Genomic DNA, 18,966 nt, shown 5'->3' with positions numbered 1-18,966 from the left:
TGAAAATGTGTATGTTATGAAATACTCACACTAAAATACTGATGAATTTTCATGAGTATTAAAAAAAAAACAACAACCCACAGCTATTGATAAATTGCTGCAGAAATGGGGAGAACCGAATTTAAGCTTGGAAAAATGAGAAACTGTGAGCAACCAAAATTGACAGAGTCATCCATCCCTACTTGGGATGAAGTGGCTTGTTGGATGAAGTTTATCATAGGATGTAGTTAAAATCCTGTGGCAGAGCAACAAGGATAGAACTGCAAAGTTTCAAACACAGCCCAGTCCTTTTTACACCTGCCAACATCACATCAAAAGACCAAAGCAAACAGCAATTTTTTTGGCAAGCGATATCTATTCTCACCACCCCTCAGCCTCTATAGCCTTGATAAAAAGCCTTCACAGCCATCTTTCAGATTCACACATTTTTTGGCCAGCTGAGGAAGGAAGCAGCAAGGTGAAATGTACAGAACATCAGAGCTGGTAATGGAATAGGAAAATTCTCTCTCTCTCTCTCTCTCTCTCTCTCTCTCTCTCTCTCTCTCTCGTCCAACCAGCAGCTCAAAATTCTCAAAGAAAATTCTCTGGGCATGGGTGTTCAAAATTACAAGCATAATCTAATGGTCAGGGCTGAAATCTTTACAGTCAGTTCAAGTTAATGGTGTGATTTGGAGCATACTTTCCCTAGAATAAATTCCCACAACTTTTTTAAAAAGTGGGGGGTGGGGCGTTTCTACAAATGTTCAGGAGCTGAGACTGGCTTCCTGGGGAAAGGGGGGTCAGCAATAGATTGTCTGCTTTAAAAAATACATAAATCCAAATTAGTTTTGCTGCTCCCAAAGCAAGAAGCAGCTGTGATCCTATTGATAGCTGTGTCATCACACTTTTCCTGCTCAGTAACCCCCCTTGGAAATACATTACATGATGATGCAGTTACAGATGGGGGAGAAATCAGATTTGGTTTGCATTTCAATGAGAACCTACTTAATTCCACACCTCCTAAACCAATGCATGAACTGAAACATGGCTATCCTTCAACAGTCAACTAATCAAGAAGGGAACAGTTGGAAGCTGTGCTTAGCAACCAGGCAGAGTGGCATGATCTTCACTGCGGTCACATGAGCTCTGATTGGCTATGTAATTCTGAGGGAGTTTTCCTCTGTATGTTTGGTTGAATGCCTCCCTGCTATGTACAAGGACTGAACTAAAAAGACAAAACCTCTCTGTTCCTTTCTCCTTAAACTGGACACTGCTTTTTTGCTCAGTATCCTCAGTGAAGTACTATCAGGACTTTTCTTCCCAGATTCCATCTGTGTTATTTAAGTGACTTGGCTAACATTCCCTTCCACCGATTATTCACTAAAAACTTCCTTCCATGGAGATCTTTCAGCTCAATACTACCCACAAGCTACTCTCGCAGAATTCCAGCACCTCACACCCATCTGGGATTGTCACCTTGGTTTGCTGCGTTTGCCAACAGGATTTGGAACTCCACCGTGAAGCGTCCCATCGCAGCTCACCCTCCCTCCAAACCAGAAGCACAGCTCCCTGTGTACTCGGCTGTCCATGTGAGGGAGGTAGGCAAGAGGCTCGGCTCGGCTTGAACCATAGATTGCACTGATTGAGTTGCAGTCCGTAACTCTGGCCAGCTGCGCATCAGAGGGGCCCATGATATCTTGCAGGATGCCACGGGCTCTTGGCCCTCTCAGGCTCAGTGCTAGCGCAGAGGGCCCTTTCTCTTGGGTATAACAAGACAGTGGTGTTACTGGGGAAGAGAAATAAGAGAGGTGAAGACACAAAATGGAACATAAGAACCTGAGAGTCAGACTCTCCATCCATCTAGCTCGGTACTGCCTACAATGGCTGGCAGTGGTTCTCCAGGGTTTCAGAAAGGAGTCTTTCCCACTTGGAGATGCTGGGGACTGAACCGGGCATCATCTATATGAAAAACAGATGCTTTACCTCTCTTCCCTCCTTGCTGCAGCTCAATATGTTTGCCATATTTTAATAACTGTCCGCCATTTACTATTTTATGACAGTGAGAATGTACCTGAAGTTTACCGATGGTGGCTCAATAACTGCCTACCATTGTTGTGCTGCAGTCCAAGTTGCCCAGACACTCCATGCCTCTCACCTGTGCTAGAGAGGAACATGTCCGGCTGCGGATAGAGCAGGCGGAATCCACAGATATCCAAACCAGAGGCAAGAATCAGCTGGAGTGTGTGATGGACAGCCAGGGGGCTTCTGAGCAGGGTCTCAAACAGCAGCGCCATGGCAACCTGAGCAGGGGACAGAAAGCAGGAAGAAAACAGATAGGGCTCCAGACAGTCACACACTTAGGAGGAGGGGGCATTTTAAAATTTACAATTAAGGGTTATTTTTCAGATTTCAGAGAGAGAGAGAGAATCCTCACAGATTTAACACAACCTTTTTGAAAGGGATGAAGCCAAAAAACAAGACCCTTCTTTGAAATCTTGGGGAGCCATTGGCAGTCAGTACAGATTCACCTCTCCCCCAACTTTTTCTCTCCAGATGTTTTGGGCTACCAACTCCCACTGGGCCTACACAGTAATGGCACACACCCTTTGGCTTTAGTTGTTTTTCTAAGACCAGCCTTGCAAGAGATTAGGATTATCCTAAATCCTTTGCACTTACATTGCTGGTCCCAAAGTATTCACTCTTCCACCACCAGCTGAAATGAAGACACCATTAGGAATGTGATTCACTTGGAATTGTGTTTGATCTGATTTCAGCCTTACCGACCAAAACAAAACATTTTCTATAGAAGTGTGCGGGTCTAGCTCCTGAAAGAATAGTTATTTTCTAGTGTTTGGGTTGACTTGAGGATCTGCATTCTTCCTATAACACTTTATTTTGAATTACCTCCAAGAACTAGCTTTGTTCTTATGCCAATAAATGCCCAATGAATTCATCATTATCGGGCACTTGAAATGGAGTGTTACCAAATGCTCCTTCTCCGTAAAGGCATCTTGAGGTTTACTCCATTATAATAAACACAGTTATAAATCTACTAAAGTAATAAAAAGCCTTCTCCAGCTAGAAGAATAAAACCCGCTCTGCTCTATCAAACTAATTACAGCTCCCCATGTATTGACTTTGCCTTCAGCTGACTGATAAGAAACCATCCTGTAGTTAATTCCCCATCGCATAAAGGATGCTGATCCTATTTTTTAATAATAAAAAATAAAGCTGGAATCTGCAAATCATTTGCAAGGACATACTTGACCTCAGCACCCGCTTCTGCAACCCACAGGTTATTCTATCAAAACTTGTTTACATGAGGCCTTATCCCAAGCCAGTAGCCTCTGAAACCCTCTTCAGCCCTAGGTCTGCCTGCATCAGTAATGGAGAATCTGTGGCCCTTCAGATGTTTCTGGACTCCAACTCCCATCGCCCTCAGCCAACATAGCCTATGGACAGTGATGTTGGAGTCCACTAACATCTAGAGGGCCATAGGTTCCCTGTCTCTGGTTTACATTATCTAGATATCATCTCACAGTTGTAACCAGTTCAAACTGTATAGAAATCATCTGGACACTTAGGGTTATAAGAAGGTATGGATCTATCTGGTCCACCTGTCCTGAATCACTATGACATCCACCACTGAGATCAAATGAAAGCAAGATGGAGAGCGGTAGACTCAGGGCTCCTGAACAGACTGGAAACTAAGGTCAGGTCAGGACCCAGGACAAAGACCTGGCCTGGTAGAATAAAAGAAATCACCTGGTACTGAAATGACCATAAAGAAACTTTCAGGAGAGTCTCTCTGGGGAGGGCATTCCACAACAGTGGTGCCACCACAAAGAAGGCTCCGAACTCCCTGGTCGTCAGCTGCTTCACTTCACTTGGGCCTCTGAAGAAATGATCATGGTATACAGGAAGGAATAATGTGAAATAATATATTCCTGGTTATTTCTTTAGGGCAGGGGTGGGCAACCTTTCTCATAGGCAGTCTTCTGAGGGCCACCTGCTTTAGGAAGTTCTCATTTCCATACAGAATTGTCATGACCTTTAAACGACCCAACACTGGCAGGAAGTAGGCCTGCACAGTATGAATGACCTGGGCTTTCCGAAGAAGCAAGGAGGCAGATATTTTGTGGGTGGGAGTTGGTTCTTTTGTACCTCACAATCCGTGTCACTGCTCTCTCTGATATCACTGCCGCTGGAGAAGTATTTTTCATCCGTCTCTACGGTCTGCCAGTAAAACCCAGCTGGCACAGCAAAGGCCTTCTCCAGCGCCTGAAATGCACAAAGGGAGAGCTGTTGTTTGTGAATTATCTTGATTCTTCAAAGGCAGGGACTGAAAATAAAGACAGTACAGTGAATGCCAAGGATTGAAATCAGAAGAGATGGCGCAGCAGAGGCATTAGTCACTGACACATCATTTCCTCTGCTGTTTCTGTGCCAGCCAGTCCGATGCGAGGGAGACCGAGCTAAATCCAGTGGCACCATTTGCCCTAATTGACACTTTTGGGCAAATAAACAACGGCAGGAAGAAATTCCAGCATGTTGCACCCAGAATCTCTACAGATCTGTGACTACACTCAAAGGGAGATAAACCAGCACTATGCATTGGGGATTAAAAGGCCATTTTCTGTTAAATTAATGGCCACAATGGCTCATCCAAACTGCTTTGTAAACTCATCCACCTTGGTAAATAAGATTGGGCTGTATCTAAATCATATTCAATGTTCCCACAGAAATAAATGGATATCAGTCTTCATTGATTTCAGTGGGTCTACTCAGAGAAGGGGAGACGTGTGTGCACCACCTTGATATGAAAAGGTGGAATGTAAATAAATAAACTCCATTGAAATGGAAACTATATTCTTATGCAGCTCTATTAATTCCAGTGGCATTCACACATGAGAATTTAGGGACACCGGAAGCTGCCTTATAGCAGGCCAAACCACCTAGCTGAGCTCTGTGAGCACTGACTGGCAGCAGTTCTCTGGGGTTTCTATGGACTGGATCAGGGACCTTCTGCATGCAAAGCAAATACTCTACCACTGAGCTATGGGTGTTCTCAAGGGATTGTGCCCCAGTGGACAGTTCCCCCTCCTTTTTATTGTTGTTGTGTAAGGCATATCTCATGGTATAGTCAGACGGGTACTAATCCTGCAAGCAGCCTCAAGTGTAAAAGAAGAGCAGCCAGAAACAGATAAAAGTTTTCATCGGGGATAGGATTCCTGTGTAGAACATGGGTAGGCAAACTAAGGCCCAGGGGCCGGATCCAGCCCAATCGCCTTCTAAATCTGGCCTGCAGGCAGTCCAGGAATCAGCGTGTTTTTACATGGGTAGAATGTGTCCTTTTATTTAAAATGCAAATCTGGGTTATTTGTGGGGGCTTCCTGGTGTTTTTACATGAGCAGAATGTGTGCTTTTGCTTAAAATGCATCTCTGGGTTATTTGAGGGGCATAGGAATTCATTCATTTCCCCCCCCCAAAAAAAAATATAGCCCGGCCCCCCACAAGGTCTGAGGGACAGTGGACCGGCCCCCTGCTGAAAAAGTTTTCTGACCCCTGCTGTAGAATAAGGAGGTTAAGAAAAGCAGGTCTTTCAGCACCCTGGACAGAGCTCAGGGAGCAGACAACCTGTTCCAATAGCTTATCTTTCTCAACTCAGCCTTTTTATGTTTTCTCCCTGACTACACTTCTTGTGCCCTCTCACTGAGCAGCACTGAGGTTTAAAGGGGCAGCCCTTTGGCCTGAAGCCTAGCCTAGCACTCCACCATCCTTCCAGGCTTTCATGCCGGACACACTGCTTACATTAGCATGCCAGCCCCTAGCTGGACCTGGCTTCTGAACTGCAGCAGGTGGGAGAAAGCTTGTGCAATCCATCAGTCCACTCCTTCTTTGTTTAACCATGATTAAAACTATTGGCAGTGCTGCCATTGGTAGGGATGGGGAAGAAGTTTGATTCAGTTCACATTTGATGCTGAATCTTCCAAATTCCTAATTTCTGAAACAGTACGAGAACTGAAACACAGACAGCCTTTGAAATGCACACTATTCCAGATTTTGCAATGCAGTTCTCCAGCCAAGTAATATGTACAAAAATGCATATACTAGGAGATGGTGCGCTTAAAAATCCAATGCATCATGGCAGGGGAAACTGCTTTGCAAAAATGTGTATATTAGGCAAAATTGCATTAAAACATATTAGGGGGGAAATTGCACTCAAATCCAGATGAATTTTCATGAGGACATTTTTAAAAATTGCAAATTGATGTGCAAATGAGAATGCAATGAAAAACGGAAATTGACAAATTTGCCCATCCCATGTCAGCATCAGTAAACAGGGGCAAAGGCAAAGTGTGGATACGTTACCATGGAATCTGAGTTAAGGGTAGCAAAGTGGCTGAGGTGGATGGGAGGAATCTCAGGAAGGAAGGGGTATGACTGATTCTGCATGTGACTGTCCAGTTGTGCTTTCCACCAGATAACATCCAAGAGAGATGTTTGAGAGAGAAACATGGAGCTCTGCTGATGGAACAGAGACATTCCCTGAAGGGAGTTCTTGGGCTGCAAAAAAGGAACACAAGATTAATGGCCTGGTCCTCTGGTAACAAACGAAATACCTAGAATGAGAAGCAAAGTAGAAATGGTACGTAAAAGTGGAGGGGATTTTATTAGCATCTTAATACAGCTCAGCACTGCTTCCCATATTTTGTGCATTAGTACGTAGCAGACTTGTTTGCAGTGGGTAGTATAGGAATCACAAACATTTATAATTGCCTAAATCAAAAAGATAATGCATAGTTCATAAACAGACTGTGAAACACATCCTTCCTTAGATGTTACCAGCAGAATTTTTGATCTCCCCCCACCCAACAGGAAAGGGCACTCCAGTGGACTATCATGGGCATGGACAGAAAATAAATCTCAAGGAAATCTGAAAAGCTAGTGCCAGACAGTGTATATAAAGGATGTGGAAGCTGTGACCCATCTGCCATCAGCCCCAGTCAGTATGGCCAATGGAAAGGGATGATGGGAGTTGTAGTCCAACAACATTTGGAGGGCCACAGGTTCCCCATCCCTGGTGAAGACAATACAGAGCTACATGGACCAATGGCTTGACTCAGTATAATGCATCTCCTTATTTATATCAGCCATTTATTTGGAACCATGAGGACTAGAATCTGTTTTTAGGGGAAGGCCAATAGCTTGGTGGCTGAACATCTGCTTTATAGAGAGAAGGTCTAGATTCAATTCTTGTCATCTTCGGGTTGGTCTGGGAATGCCCCTCCCCCATCTGTAACTCTTCACAGCTGCTTCTAGTCAGTGAAAACAAGCCTGCACTAGATGGACCAACGATCTAATTCAAGATAAGGCAGCTTCATATGTTCCTCAAGACAGGGGCATGAGTGCTTGCTCATGCTTGTTAGTTCTAGAAGGTTCTGAGGTGTTGTTCTGCAAGGGCACAGGACCCACAACCACACGTCCACACAGAGATCAAATGAATAAGACTTTCTCCCTCACATCCTTCTCCTTATCTGAGAGAGCTAACCTAGCTAAAAGCAGGTATATATTATTTGAATACTCTTCAAGGCTGTCCTGCAAGGACCTTGAACTCATCAGCAGATGAAGCATTGTTAAACAACTCTTTCCTCCAACTCTTAAACAAAAAAGCTCTCTGCCACATGAAGAGATCCATGAGGCAACGCTCCCCAAGGAGATAACTTGCCGAGATAAACATGTCAGGGTTTTTTCACAAGGTGTCTATTAAAGTGTTTTTAAAGGAGGTCACAGAGATGCTGCTTGTCGCCACTGCCAAGAAAGGCTGGAGAGTTAAATCCAAGCAACAAAAGAACCCCCCAGGGAGGCTGCCAAAGGAGAAAGCAGCGCCCGGGTGTTTATTTGCTTTCTCTCTCTGCTGCAACTGACATTTCGGAAAGATTTGGTTTATGCGTTTCCCATCAGGTTTTCCCTCTCGACTGGTATGAATGTCAGCTGTACAAATGCCTCAAATAAGAAGAGGAACAACAGCATCCATTGCTGGCAGACAGAATTTTGAAGGCACCTTTGTAAGAGAAGGCAAACACCAGATACAAAGCTCGTTGTAAAGCAACAGGGGGCTCAGGAGGCTTGTTTTTTGTGGCACTGAGGCAGCTTGCAGGCTGACAGAGCTACTAGGCATGGTATTTCCTACGCTGCAGTGCCACCAGTGGAGGTTGGTTGGTTAGAGCAAATGGGGCACAGTTTGACCAAGCTCAGTCTGCCCTCCGCCAGCCATCGCCTGCCTTAACTGCTTACAACCAGTTTAAGGGGTGCCACTGGCTATCAGCTTCTCCTTCTCAGTTTCAGTGTTGACCCTTAGAGAACTCAGCAGGGAGAGGGAGGATGGGGACAAAACTAGAATGAGTTGGCTCTGTTTGTCATTGGCTCTGGCTCCCCCTACTGCTGGGCTCCCTGTCTTCCACCCTACCAGGCACAATGGGCACCAGTCACCACTGACCGCCACCCCCAGAACAATCAGAGAAGGCACTGTGGTCCTGAGTAAGTGACCTGAGGAACCAGCAGGGGTTGGGCTGCCGCTATAGTACTGTTCCTCCAGCAATGTGTCCCACTCATTAGGCATGAAGACTGCCATGCCATCAGAGCACCAGCCTGCCTTTTACCATCTCTGATGCTTCCAGCCCTTTTGCTCCTCATTCCAAGGTGGTACTGCTGTTCTTCAGCACAGCTGGATCCAGGTGCTCCAAGGAACCAGCAGAGTCCTTAGTTGTACTGCTATAACTGTTGATAAGAACAGCCTGGCCAGATCAGGCCAAAGACCCCTCTAGTCCAGCTTCCTGTTCCCAAGGTCACCAATCAGATGCCTGAAGGAACTTCATAAGCAGAACCTGAGTGCAGAAGCAGCCACCCCACTTGTGAATCCCAACAACTGATATTCTGATACTTCTTGCCTCTGAAACTAAAAGCAAAACACAGGCATCATGGCTAGTTGCCACTGATAAGCCTCTTCTGCCATAAAGTTGTCTAATCCAAGCCATTCAAGTGGATGACAGTCCCTGCCTCTTGTGAGAGCAAATTCTACAGTTTACCTATGCACTGTGCAAAGATCTCCTTCCTTTTGCTTGCTCTGAATCTTCTAACATTCACCTTTATTTTATGGCTCCTATTCTAGGACTATGGAAGCAGGAGAAAAACCTCTCTCTAGCTGCATTCTCCACACCACTAGATAATTTTACACACCTCTTTCATGTTCGCACTTACTAACTCCCCACCCCCCCCAGTCCCCTGCTTTCTTAGCTTGAGCAGCCCCTTGCTTCTCCCTGCCTAGAATCCTGGGAACCATAGTTTCCCCATACAGAACTACAATTCTCAGCATCCTTGACAAACCACAGTTCCCAGAATTCATTGGGGAAAGCCATGCGCACTGGATGTTCTTTAAACATATGGTGTGGACCTGCACCCTTATCATCGGAAAACTGCTGCTGTTTGGTGGGTGCTTCTGGGCCCAGCTGGTCTAAGGACCCCCAAATTCCCTTCTCCCTGAAAGTTGCCTTTATTTGTTTATTGCAGTTTTTAATCAACATCAATCACTTTCCTCCAGGCAAAAGAGGAGGGGGAGGGGAGAGCACAGCAGCCACAGCTGTCACATTACGGGTTTTATGACACACTGCAGGAAATGTGGCCTTTACTGCTCTCTGGCAGCCAGGTCCTCAGCTGCAGATGATAAATGCTTGCTGCAGCCAGGGTGGGGAGGGGGTGAAGGGTTTTAAACGCCACTGAAATATTAAGCACCAGATTGGACTAAACTGCTTAAGTCAGAAGTGTCAAAATATTAGTAGCTTCCGGTGATTCTCCTCGGATGATCAATACACACTGAAGCCTTAATCATTACCCTCTTTGCTCTCTGGCTCCTGCACTTCTTTTTTTAAAACCCCAGCAATTAGAAGGTAAAGGGAGTGCAGGATTTTGAATTCGCCAATAACCATGGTGACCTGCAGCTTTAAGGCAATGCTCTTTTAGATAATCCTTGTGTCTGGCTTTTTTTTTTTTTTTTTACTTTATTGTTATATATTCCCAGTTAGCAAGTCATGCACACTCTTAACTTGTGGATGAGTACAGCTTTCAGCATCCATGTGACTGTAACTGAGAAAGCATATAGCATCTCTGCAAGCATCCTAGAACACCAAAAGTATTATAAAATATTCCCAACTAAACTAGACCCATGGTGACAACAGACCTGTGTCTCGGCACCTGGGCTGCCAAACAGCTGGAAACTGTCAAGGAGGAGGGTGTGATTTGTAGAAGAGAAGCAGCAAGTGGGAGGAGAGGTGCTTAGCCCTCCCCCCCCTTTCACTACTCCCTATCCTCTTTCATGCATCCATGAGTCCAAGAATCCAGAAGATCAGCTGGGGGAAAAGAGGCTAAGATGAAAGGGTTTCAAATAGTGATAGGCTGAAGTATACAGTCCAGCCAAATTTCATAAATTCTTGGGAGGGGGCAGAGTGAAAACACCCCTCCCCAAAACCGTATTAGTCTTTGGTGGGCAAGTGAATTAAACTAATTTTCATATTACCTCTAAATAGGAGGTGCTCGGGCTTTCTTGTTGTTTTTCCTTTTCTTTCTTTTCAAACGACAAGAACAAAAATCCTTGCCAATGCTTCAGATGATTTATTGATAAGATTTCATACCTGCCCTTCGCCAGAAGGTCCCAGGGCAGGTTACAACCATATCATCATACAATTATAAAAACAAGGGAGAGAAATCCAAACAAAACCAGAACAGTAAGAACTAAACAAATAAGCTGCTCCCAGACATTGCACATTTCTTGGACATTAAAAAAACAAAAACCCTCATCCATCTAATATACAAAGGGAAAGTGAGAATGTTTAAATTCATGTGAGTGCCCCTTCCAAATCTCATTACAATCTTGGGGGGTGGGTCCTAAAGTAGGACAGCCCAACTTTAAACCCCCATCTCAGCCCCACCAGCCACCTAAAGCTGACATTCTGAATGCATGTTTGCCTTGTGGGGAAAAGCAGCTGCAGGCAGCAGCTGAGCATGAGGAAACTTGCAGACAGGGAAGGGTTAAATATCCCACTCCTGCTACTTTTGCCAGTTGGGGGAACCCCAATTATATTTTTAGCCCTTGTGCTGATGGTGAGATGCCTTGGTGTTCTGCTATGACCGGTCTGCAAAAAGGCTTTTACAAAGTCGTTTGTAATCATTCTGACTTAAGACCCTCGGCCGAAGAATCTGTGGAGGTGCCCTATTGCTCATCCTATTATCAGTTTCTGTTTGTCCTATTGCTACAGATCTTTTCAGTTTCTGCAGCCTGTGGACATGAACAACATTCTTGGAGGTACCAGACCAGAGACACCACTGGGCCAGCAGCTCCCTCTTGATGCCAGCAGTCATGGACCTGGTCGCCAGACTCCCTGGTTCAAGACCCCACTGGCACTTTAGAGGGCCTCCTCTCTAAATTTAGGGAGGCACATTTATGGCATTGAACAAAGAACAGCGGCTCTTACTCAACAGAGGAACAGAAAGACAGTTGCAGTGCTGCTGCTTACTTCATGCTTCCGACTGCTGTGGACTTCCGACTCGCTGACTGGTGTTAAACAAGCGTGGAGTGCCAGGGCATCCTTATACCAGATCTGCTGCAGCCCCAAGACCTGGAATGGTGCTTTGCTCTCTCCTCTTGCTCCCAGGCAGGGTACCTGTCATTGCATTTGAAAAGATGACATGGATTAACCGATCATGAGCCTAACTTGAGTTGGGTCAAAGTAGAGAAGAAACTCTGCAGAATAGGAGTCTTTTGCTCCGGCTGGGGTCCGGCCAGTCATCTTCCTCCCTGTAAAAGCCATGTTCTGCCATACATGGCTAGGGCGACCCAGCTGGATGGGCAGGGAATAAATAATAAAATTGTTATTATGATTATTATTATTATACTCTGCAGCAGTACTGTAGTGGCAAAATCAGAAGCACAGGGTCCCTTCATGATAGCCACAGTCATGACCTTCTCACAACCAAACCCACCCACAATCAGGTCCCCTTCTAAGATTATGCAATAATCTTACACAATAAGAATAATCAGGGATCAATGCAGATCTCTGTGTGTTGCCTTCCAGCTAGGTCTATTGTTTTCTGTGTACATGCATGCAGAAATCATTTGGGGTACTCCTCTATCTTCTTTCAGAGTGGCTTAGCTTGTGTTTTCCTTGAGGTTCTATTGTGTGTAACAGAAATTGCACACCAATCTCTTCAAACTGAAGCTCCTTGTGTTCCCATTGTTCCTAAACGCTTAGCTTTGGAGCATGCAGAACAACTCCCACCCAGTGCTCTTCCCACACACCCTCTCCAGAGGGACCCTGAGAGCCAATCCTCGGTGGCTGACTCATCTATTTTTCACTCTGATTGGCTTCCATCAGCACAAAAGGTGAGAAGACTTCTTCTCAGTGGTTGAAAAGCTCCCCTTTCGTGCTGTTTGGGCAGCTCTAGAATGCTGGCGGCAGAAACAGTAATGGGTCTTCAACGCCCCCACTATGACCCTGGACCACAACACCTCTGCTCTACACTGTACAAAGCAAAACACAGAACAGAAGCAGGGGAAGGTAATATGCTAATCACTCCGCTCTCATGCCTGTGCACATTCATCTTAGTGCAAGGATCCTGAACCTCATGCATTACCCCACTTTCAGCGAGCTCACTTTTGGCCGCTCCACACAGTGGCTTGGGAGACCCCTAATAGCCCTCTCTGCATAACATGATCCAAGAGAGCTCTGTCCCAGACACCATTAATCCAGGCCTCCATTTAGAGGCTCTGATTCACTTTTCCTTTTTTTGAATGTTTGAAATTTGGTTTTTTTAGCTGTTTTTAGTGATGATTTCATTGTTTCCCCCCCCCCCCCTGTAAGCTGCATTAATGCTTTGGGAGACATTTATACATTTTAAATGAATAATATAATAATATTACAGCGGGCACTTGGCCTCAACAGTTTTAATGACAACCTCTTCTTAACCTCTTTTACCTGCTGTACTGGCCACCCTTTTAATTCCTTTTATTGTTAAATAACTGGGAGTTACTTAAAGCAGAACCACTGAAATTAACGGACATGATGAACTCAGCACCATTAGTTTCAAAGGGTGTACTCTGAGCAAAAGTCAGCTGAATACAGCCCAACGGTGCTGGATTAAATTCAGCTAACTTTTACTCAGAGTAGACCCATTTAAATGAATGGCTGTGACTAATTTAGGTTAGCTGAATACAACCCACTCCTTTTTAATCTGCCATTCATTCATTCCTTAAGAAATCCATTCTTAAGGAAATTAGCCCTGAGTGCTCACTGGAAGGACAGATCGTGAAGCTGAGGCTCCAATACTTTGGCCACCTCATGAGAAGAGAAGACTCCCTGGAAAAGACCCTGATGTTGGGAAAGATTGAGGGCACAAGGAGAAGGGGATGACAGAGGACGAGATGGTTGGACAGTGTCCTTGAAGCTACAAACATGAGTCTGACCAAACTGCGGGAGGCAGTGGAAGACAGGAGTGCCTGGCGTGCTCTGGTCCATGGGGTCATGAAGAGTCGGACACGACTAAACGACTAAACGACTACAAATCTGCCAGACTTGTTTTGCCCTTTTAAATTGTAAGCTGCCCTGAGCGCTGCAAATGCAGTGCAGAAGGGTGGGATAGATATCTTACCAAATAGATAAACAAGTTAAATAACTATATGAGAAGCACATTTCACAGCTAAAAATTACAGGGTCCCGTCACGGCTATGTGCTTTATCATTGCTTCCAACGTATGTATTTTGGGTAGCTCTGCAACAGAGAGCAAGCCTGTAACTCACTCTTAGGTTTCCTGGGAAGAGAACAGAGAGTCCTTATCGACTGGCATGTTCTCTCCTGCAGCAACACAGTACATTGCCCTTATTGATGATAATAGGGTCAATAACCTCCGTTGAAAATCAATGCTAAGTGATTACGCTATTATGAAGAGCTGGTGCGTGGCTTTTTCTTTTCCCAGGGAGCCTTCATATTCCCCCAGTAATGTGCATTAATAGTTGTAAGCTTGTCAGTCACCTTCCACTTTGAATGAGAAAATAGTTTTTCAGGGGGTTCTATCTTGGGCAATATAAGGAGGATGTTCCACTTATGCCACCTCCACACACATTTTAAGCCCTATGATGCCACTTCAACAGACAGGACAAGGAAGGTGGCCTTTCTTTCCTAGAACAACAGCTTCCCCCAAAGAATCTTGGGAACTGTGGTTTTTAAAGGGTGATGAGCAGGAGTTTGTTAGGACACACACACACACACACACACACACACACACACACACACCCTATTCCTCTTCCAAGGCTACAAGTGGTTTAGCAATCAATTCCTCTCCCCAGGAAACTCTGGATCTGACAGCTATAGCACTGACAGTTCACTGATTAACCCTTTACAAGCAATTTCACGCAAAGCCTAATTAAAAACACAGATTGAATGACCTTCGTCGCTCTGACTACATATTTTAATAGAAACCAAATTTTGACACTAGGCAAAAAAAAAAAAAAGAACAGAAGTGGAAAAACTCCATTCCATTCTAAACCATCACATTTAATTATCTTTGGCTCGTTTCTTCCCCTTGATTTCCTCTCTCCCCCTCCCCTTTCTTCTACGTGACTTGGAAACTAAGAACCAGATTCAGCCTATTGACTTTGGAAGCAGCCAGAGAGGATTGGAAGCCCTGCTTTGCATAAGCTGAGCCATTGATGTCATGGGTGGAAGATGGAAGAAAGGCAGATTTGGAGGATGATATATTTCCTTGAGAAATGCAGGCTGCGAGGGGAAAGGAGCCTTGCCTCCATCCTGATCAACTGCAAGCACTGCTGGAAGGCTGCATCAGGAGGACAGGAAAGAAGGAGTAATCAGACAACCCAGCATGCCAGTGTGCCTTGCGTTGCCTGCTCAAAAGGTGACTTGAACAGCTGGGCCTGCGGCAGTGAAGTACCGTATTTTTCGCTCCATAAGACGCACTTTTTTCCTCTTAAAAACTAAGGGGAAATGTCTGTGTGTCTTATGGGGCGAATGTGTGGTCCCTGGGGCTGGGGGGGGGGAACCTGGGCTTCCCCCGCCAGCCCTGACAAGCTCTGGAGCAGCTCTGGGGTAGCCCGCGAAGCCAGAACAGCTAGAAAGAGTGCTGTGCAGCCATCATCTCGCTGCCCTGTGGAGGCTTCGCGCAGCTACCCCTGGCTTTTGCGGGAGGTGGGGGAAGGGACAAAGCGAGGCTCTCTCACTTCCCCGACCTCCTGCAAAAGCCCCCAAGAGCCGCGCTCCCTTTAAAGAGTCGCATGGAGTGTGTGTGTGGCCCTTGGGGGCTTTTCCCCGAGGAGGGAGAAGGGCAGCCCGTCACACACTCCACGCGGCTCGTGAAAGGGAGCGCTGAGCAGAGCCTGGGATGCATACAGGCTCTGCTCAGCGCTCCCTGTAAATAATATTTTTTTTCTTGAATTCCCCCTCTAAAAACTAGGTGAGCCTTATGGTCAGGTGTGCCTTATGGAGCGAAAAATATGGTATATGGGGAGGAACACCACCCAGCAACTTTAGGGAACGGTCATAGCTCAATGGGAGATCAGCTGCCTTGCATGCAGAAGGTCCCTGGTTCAGTCCCCAGCATCTGCAAGTAGGGCTAGAAATACTCCTCCTCTGAAACGCTGGGGAGCTGCTGCCAGTCAGTGTGGACAATACTGAACTCAGTGGGCCAGCGTTCTGACTTGGTATAATACAGTTTTCTATGCTAAGACAAGGGGCACCATCCAAATAAAGCTAAGCACTTTTCTGTCGCATCAACATGGACAGAAGAGATGTGCAGCGCTTTGCATAAGTCTTACCTGTTCAGCCCCGGTGCTTTCTGAAGTGGGACCCAGTTGTGTGCACCATTGATGAACGTGAATTAATTTCTATACAAAATGTGTATGCAGCTTTTGTGGCATGTTTTGTTCTTATGTAATGCACCACTTTGATATTGTTTATATTAAGCAGTATGGACATTGGTGTAATCAATAAATAAAGTCTATGCCTACTCAGAAGAAAGTGTTGCTGCATTCAATGGGACTAAAGCCCTAGTAAAGGGGTTCTGTTGGCAGTTTGGGAGCAACTCAACTTGCATGAAGAGGAGTTTGCATGAAGTTAAGACAGACAAAGTGAGTAACATTCAGATTCCCCAACTATCCCTGTACCTTTATCACCATGCTGACTTCTCTATGTATCTCTTTGTTGTTTAGACTGATACATCTTAGGCTGCATCCTCATTAAAACTTCCTCCTCACACCTCTCTTTCAGACCTCAAAATGAGTGGTCATCTCTGAACTATCCTCCAAGAGAACAAAAGAGCAAGCACAACTGCCTTGTTCTTCTCTAGACTCAGACTAGAACCCTTTCCTATATTTCTTACAATAATTATTTCCTTACCTATGAGCATCTTGTGTGAGTGACTGCAACAGGTAACGTCTTTTTTTTCTCCCAACCAGATTCACAAGCCAAACACTGCAGATTTTGTATAATAAAGGGCTTCAACAGGTACGTAATTGAGCCAGTTATCCCAGTAGATTTAGAATTGCAGCCTTCAAACACCCAGGGCTTAATGCTGCAACTTTCTATGCATGCCTACCTGCCGGAAGTAAGTCCCACTGAAATCAGTGGGGACTGTCTTCTGAGTAGACATGTATAAGATTTCCAGGTTAAGTTTCCCACTGAAATTGACTAAGCATAAAAAGTGCTTAACTTTGGCTGGATCGTGCTCGAGCAGTCAAATGCATTTAAATTATTAAATCATTTTAAACATTGATTTTTTCCCCAAATGAAATTTTTAAAAAATAAACACTGCCAAGCTTTGGTCAATTATTCTGGTGCCTTTCAGACCGCTGACCAGAACACTGAAAGGAGGAGTAAGCATTTTGCTTATTATTGAGAAATAGGATAGAATATTGCCTGCACAATTCCCCTTATGGGTGAAAGGGTTAGAGGCTTTCATTCTTTAGAAAAAGAAAAAGAAGCTGAAAATTCAGGGAAGAGTTCAAATATTATTTACTAATAAATTAAATTAAATTCATCACCTGCCCTTCACCAGTAGATTGAGGGCAGGTTAAAAACATTTAAAATTAAAAACAGTTAAAACATATTACAATCACTTGAACAAGGTGGGTCTTGAAAACACAAATCAGGAATACTCAAAGAGAAGGGAATCCAAGATGGGTGGGAGTTTCTTAAAGGTGAAATACTGAAGGCACAAAAGTAGTCTATTCCAGAAGAGTGGAAGACTTCTAAAGAAACTGTGTGGCTGCATAAAGAGCTTACGGATAAGCTGAGCTTTAAGAAGGGCATGTATAAGAAATGGAAGAAAAAGGAAATCACGAAGGAGGAGTATACACAAGTAGCCAATAGTCGCAGGGAGAAAGTCGGGTAGGGCAAAGTTCAGAATGAGCTCAGGCTTGCAAGAGAGGCTAAAAATAATTGTAAAAGGTATCTTCGGCTACGTTTGAAGCAAGAGGAAGAACAAGCAAGTAGTAGGTCCTTTGCGTAGGGAAGACGGAGAAATGCTACTGCGTGACAGAGAGAAGGCAGAACTGCTCTACATCTACTTGCCTCTGTCTTCATCTGAAAGGAACCTGGTGATAACAGAACAAATGATGCAAAGTGGGAGCTGCAGCCTAAGATAGGGAAAGAGGTGGCTACTTTAAATGAATTGAGATCTGCAGGGCCTGATGACCTGCACCCAAGGGTACTAAAGAAGCTTGTGGATGTAGTCTCAGAGCCTCTGTCTATGATCATTGAGAATTCTTGGAGAACAAGTGAGGTCCCTGAAGACTGGAGGAAGGCAGATGCTGTCCCCATCTGATTGGATGGCCATCCGTAATGGAGCACCCCATAGCCGCCTTTGACTGGACTTAACCATTGAGGGGTCCTTTACTTTTACCTTTTGTCTTAGTTGAAATTCCTGCATTGCAGGGGATTGGATTAGATGACCCTCTAAGTCTACAATTCTATGATTTTATTACCTCGTGTCAAAGCCCAGGGTAATGAGATGCGTCTTTAGCATTTGCCCAAAGCTGCACAGGTTGATTTCATCTTACACAGCTTTTACAAACACGACCGCAGCTTTACACGTATCATCAAAACTTGGAAAGCAAATAAAAGGGGGCAGGACAGCAGGAAAAACCTCATAGAAGGGCCGCCCAAGATTTCACAGGATCCCCCTGATTAAAAAGTGCTTTCCGTGTCATGTTTTCCAGCCATGGAAGGAACATTTTAAGCCTTGCTTATCGGACTCTGGGAAGGTCACACAAGGCTTCTGGAATCATAGAATTGTAGAGTTGGAAGGGACCCCGCGAGTCATCTAGCCCAACCCCCTGCAATGCAGGAAAATTTTGCCTACCGTGGGGCTCAAGCCCATGGGATTCAGATCCTTGTGCTCTTACCAGCTGAACTATCCTGCTGTCCTAATTTTCCCGCAAGATCCATTATGGCTAGTAGCAACCTTCTGATTTATGGGAAATCTCACATATCTGCACTGCAGCTTTATATCTCCCTTTTCATCTGGCTAAGAGATTGTCCTGCAAAGACGCCTGCCTCCAGTTTGCAACACTTCCTAGAAGCTATTTGTTCTACTCACCAGAGACAGGAGCCAGGTCACAACTGCAGGGTAGATGCTAGCTGTTGCCAAGGGGGTTCCGGGAAAGAAGCTGGTCTGCTGGCAGCAAGGGGCAACCTGTCCGCAGCTAGATAACCAGATGGTCATGAGCAGCATCTCTCTTTTGGCGCCTTTTGGGGTGGGTAGCGTGTTGACAGGGGCAAGGTAGGAGGCCTCCTGTTAAAAGAGAGCGGGGATATCAAACTCAAACAACAATTGCGCCACACCTGTAAAGCACTCTGATAACTACTTTAGACAGTCGGCTTCCCACAAAGAATTATGAGAGCTGTAGTCTGTTAAAAATGCGAGGAG

General features: G+C 45.1%; 1 protein-coding gene across 5 annotated transcripts in view; it reads right to left on the bottom strand.

Moving 5' to 3' along the window:
• The window catches only part of DNAAF8 (dynein axonemal assembly factor 8), an 88,630-nt gene that overhangs the window by 39,510 nt on the left and 30,154 nt on the right, over nt 1-18,966 (bottom strand). For 4 of the 5 annotated variants that reach the window (XM_080981914.1, XM_080981912.1, XM_080981915.1 and 1 more), the window contains exons 11-16: nt 18,637-18,831; nt 11,550-11,696; nt 6,352-6,546; nt 4,144-4,260; nt 2,135-2,279; nt 1,456-1,765 (exon numbers count right to left, since the gene is read on the bottom strand). In XM_080981914.1, coding sequence (XP_080838040.1) covers nt 1,456-1,765; nt 2,135-2,279; nt 4,144-4,260; nt 6,352-6,546; nt 11,550-11,696; nt 18,637-18,831 — 1,109 coding nt within the window. The remainder of the gene's footprint in view (nt 1-1,455; nt 1,766-2,134; nt 2,280-4,143; nt 4,261-6,351; nt 6,547-11,549; nt 11,697-18,636; nt 18,832-18,966) is intronic. The other variant, XM_080981916.1, reaches the window with a different exon arrangement.

Source organism: Podarcis pityusensis (genome assembly GCF_964106645.2).
Source record: "Podarcis pityusensis genome assembly, chromosome: 14".
Lineage (NCBI taxonomy): Eukaryota > Metazoa > Chordata > Lepidosauria > Squamata > Lacertidae > Podarcis > Podarcis pityusensis.
This window is presented reverse-complemented; position numbering and strand designations above follow the sequence as displayed.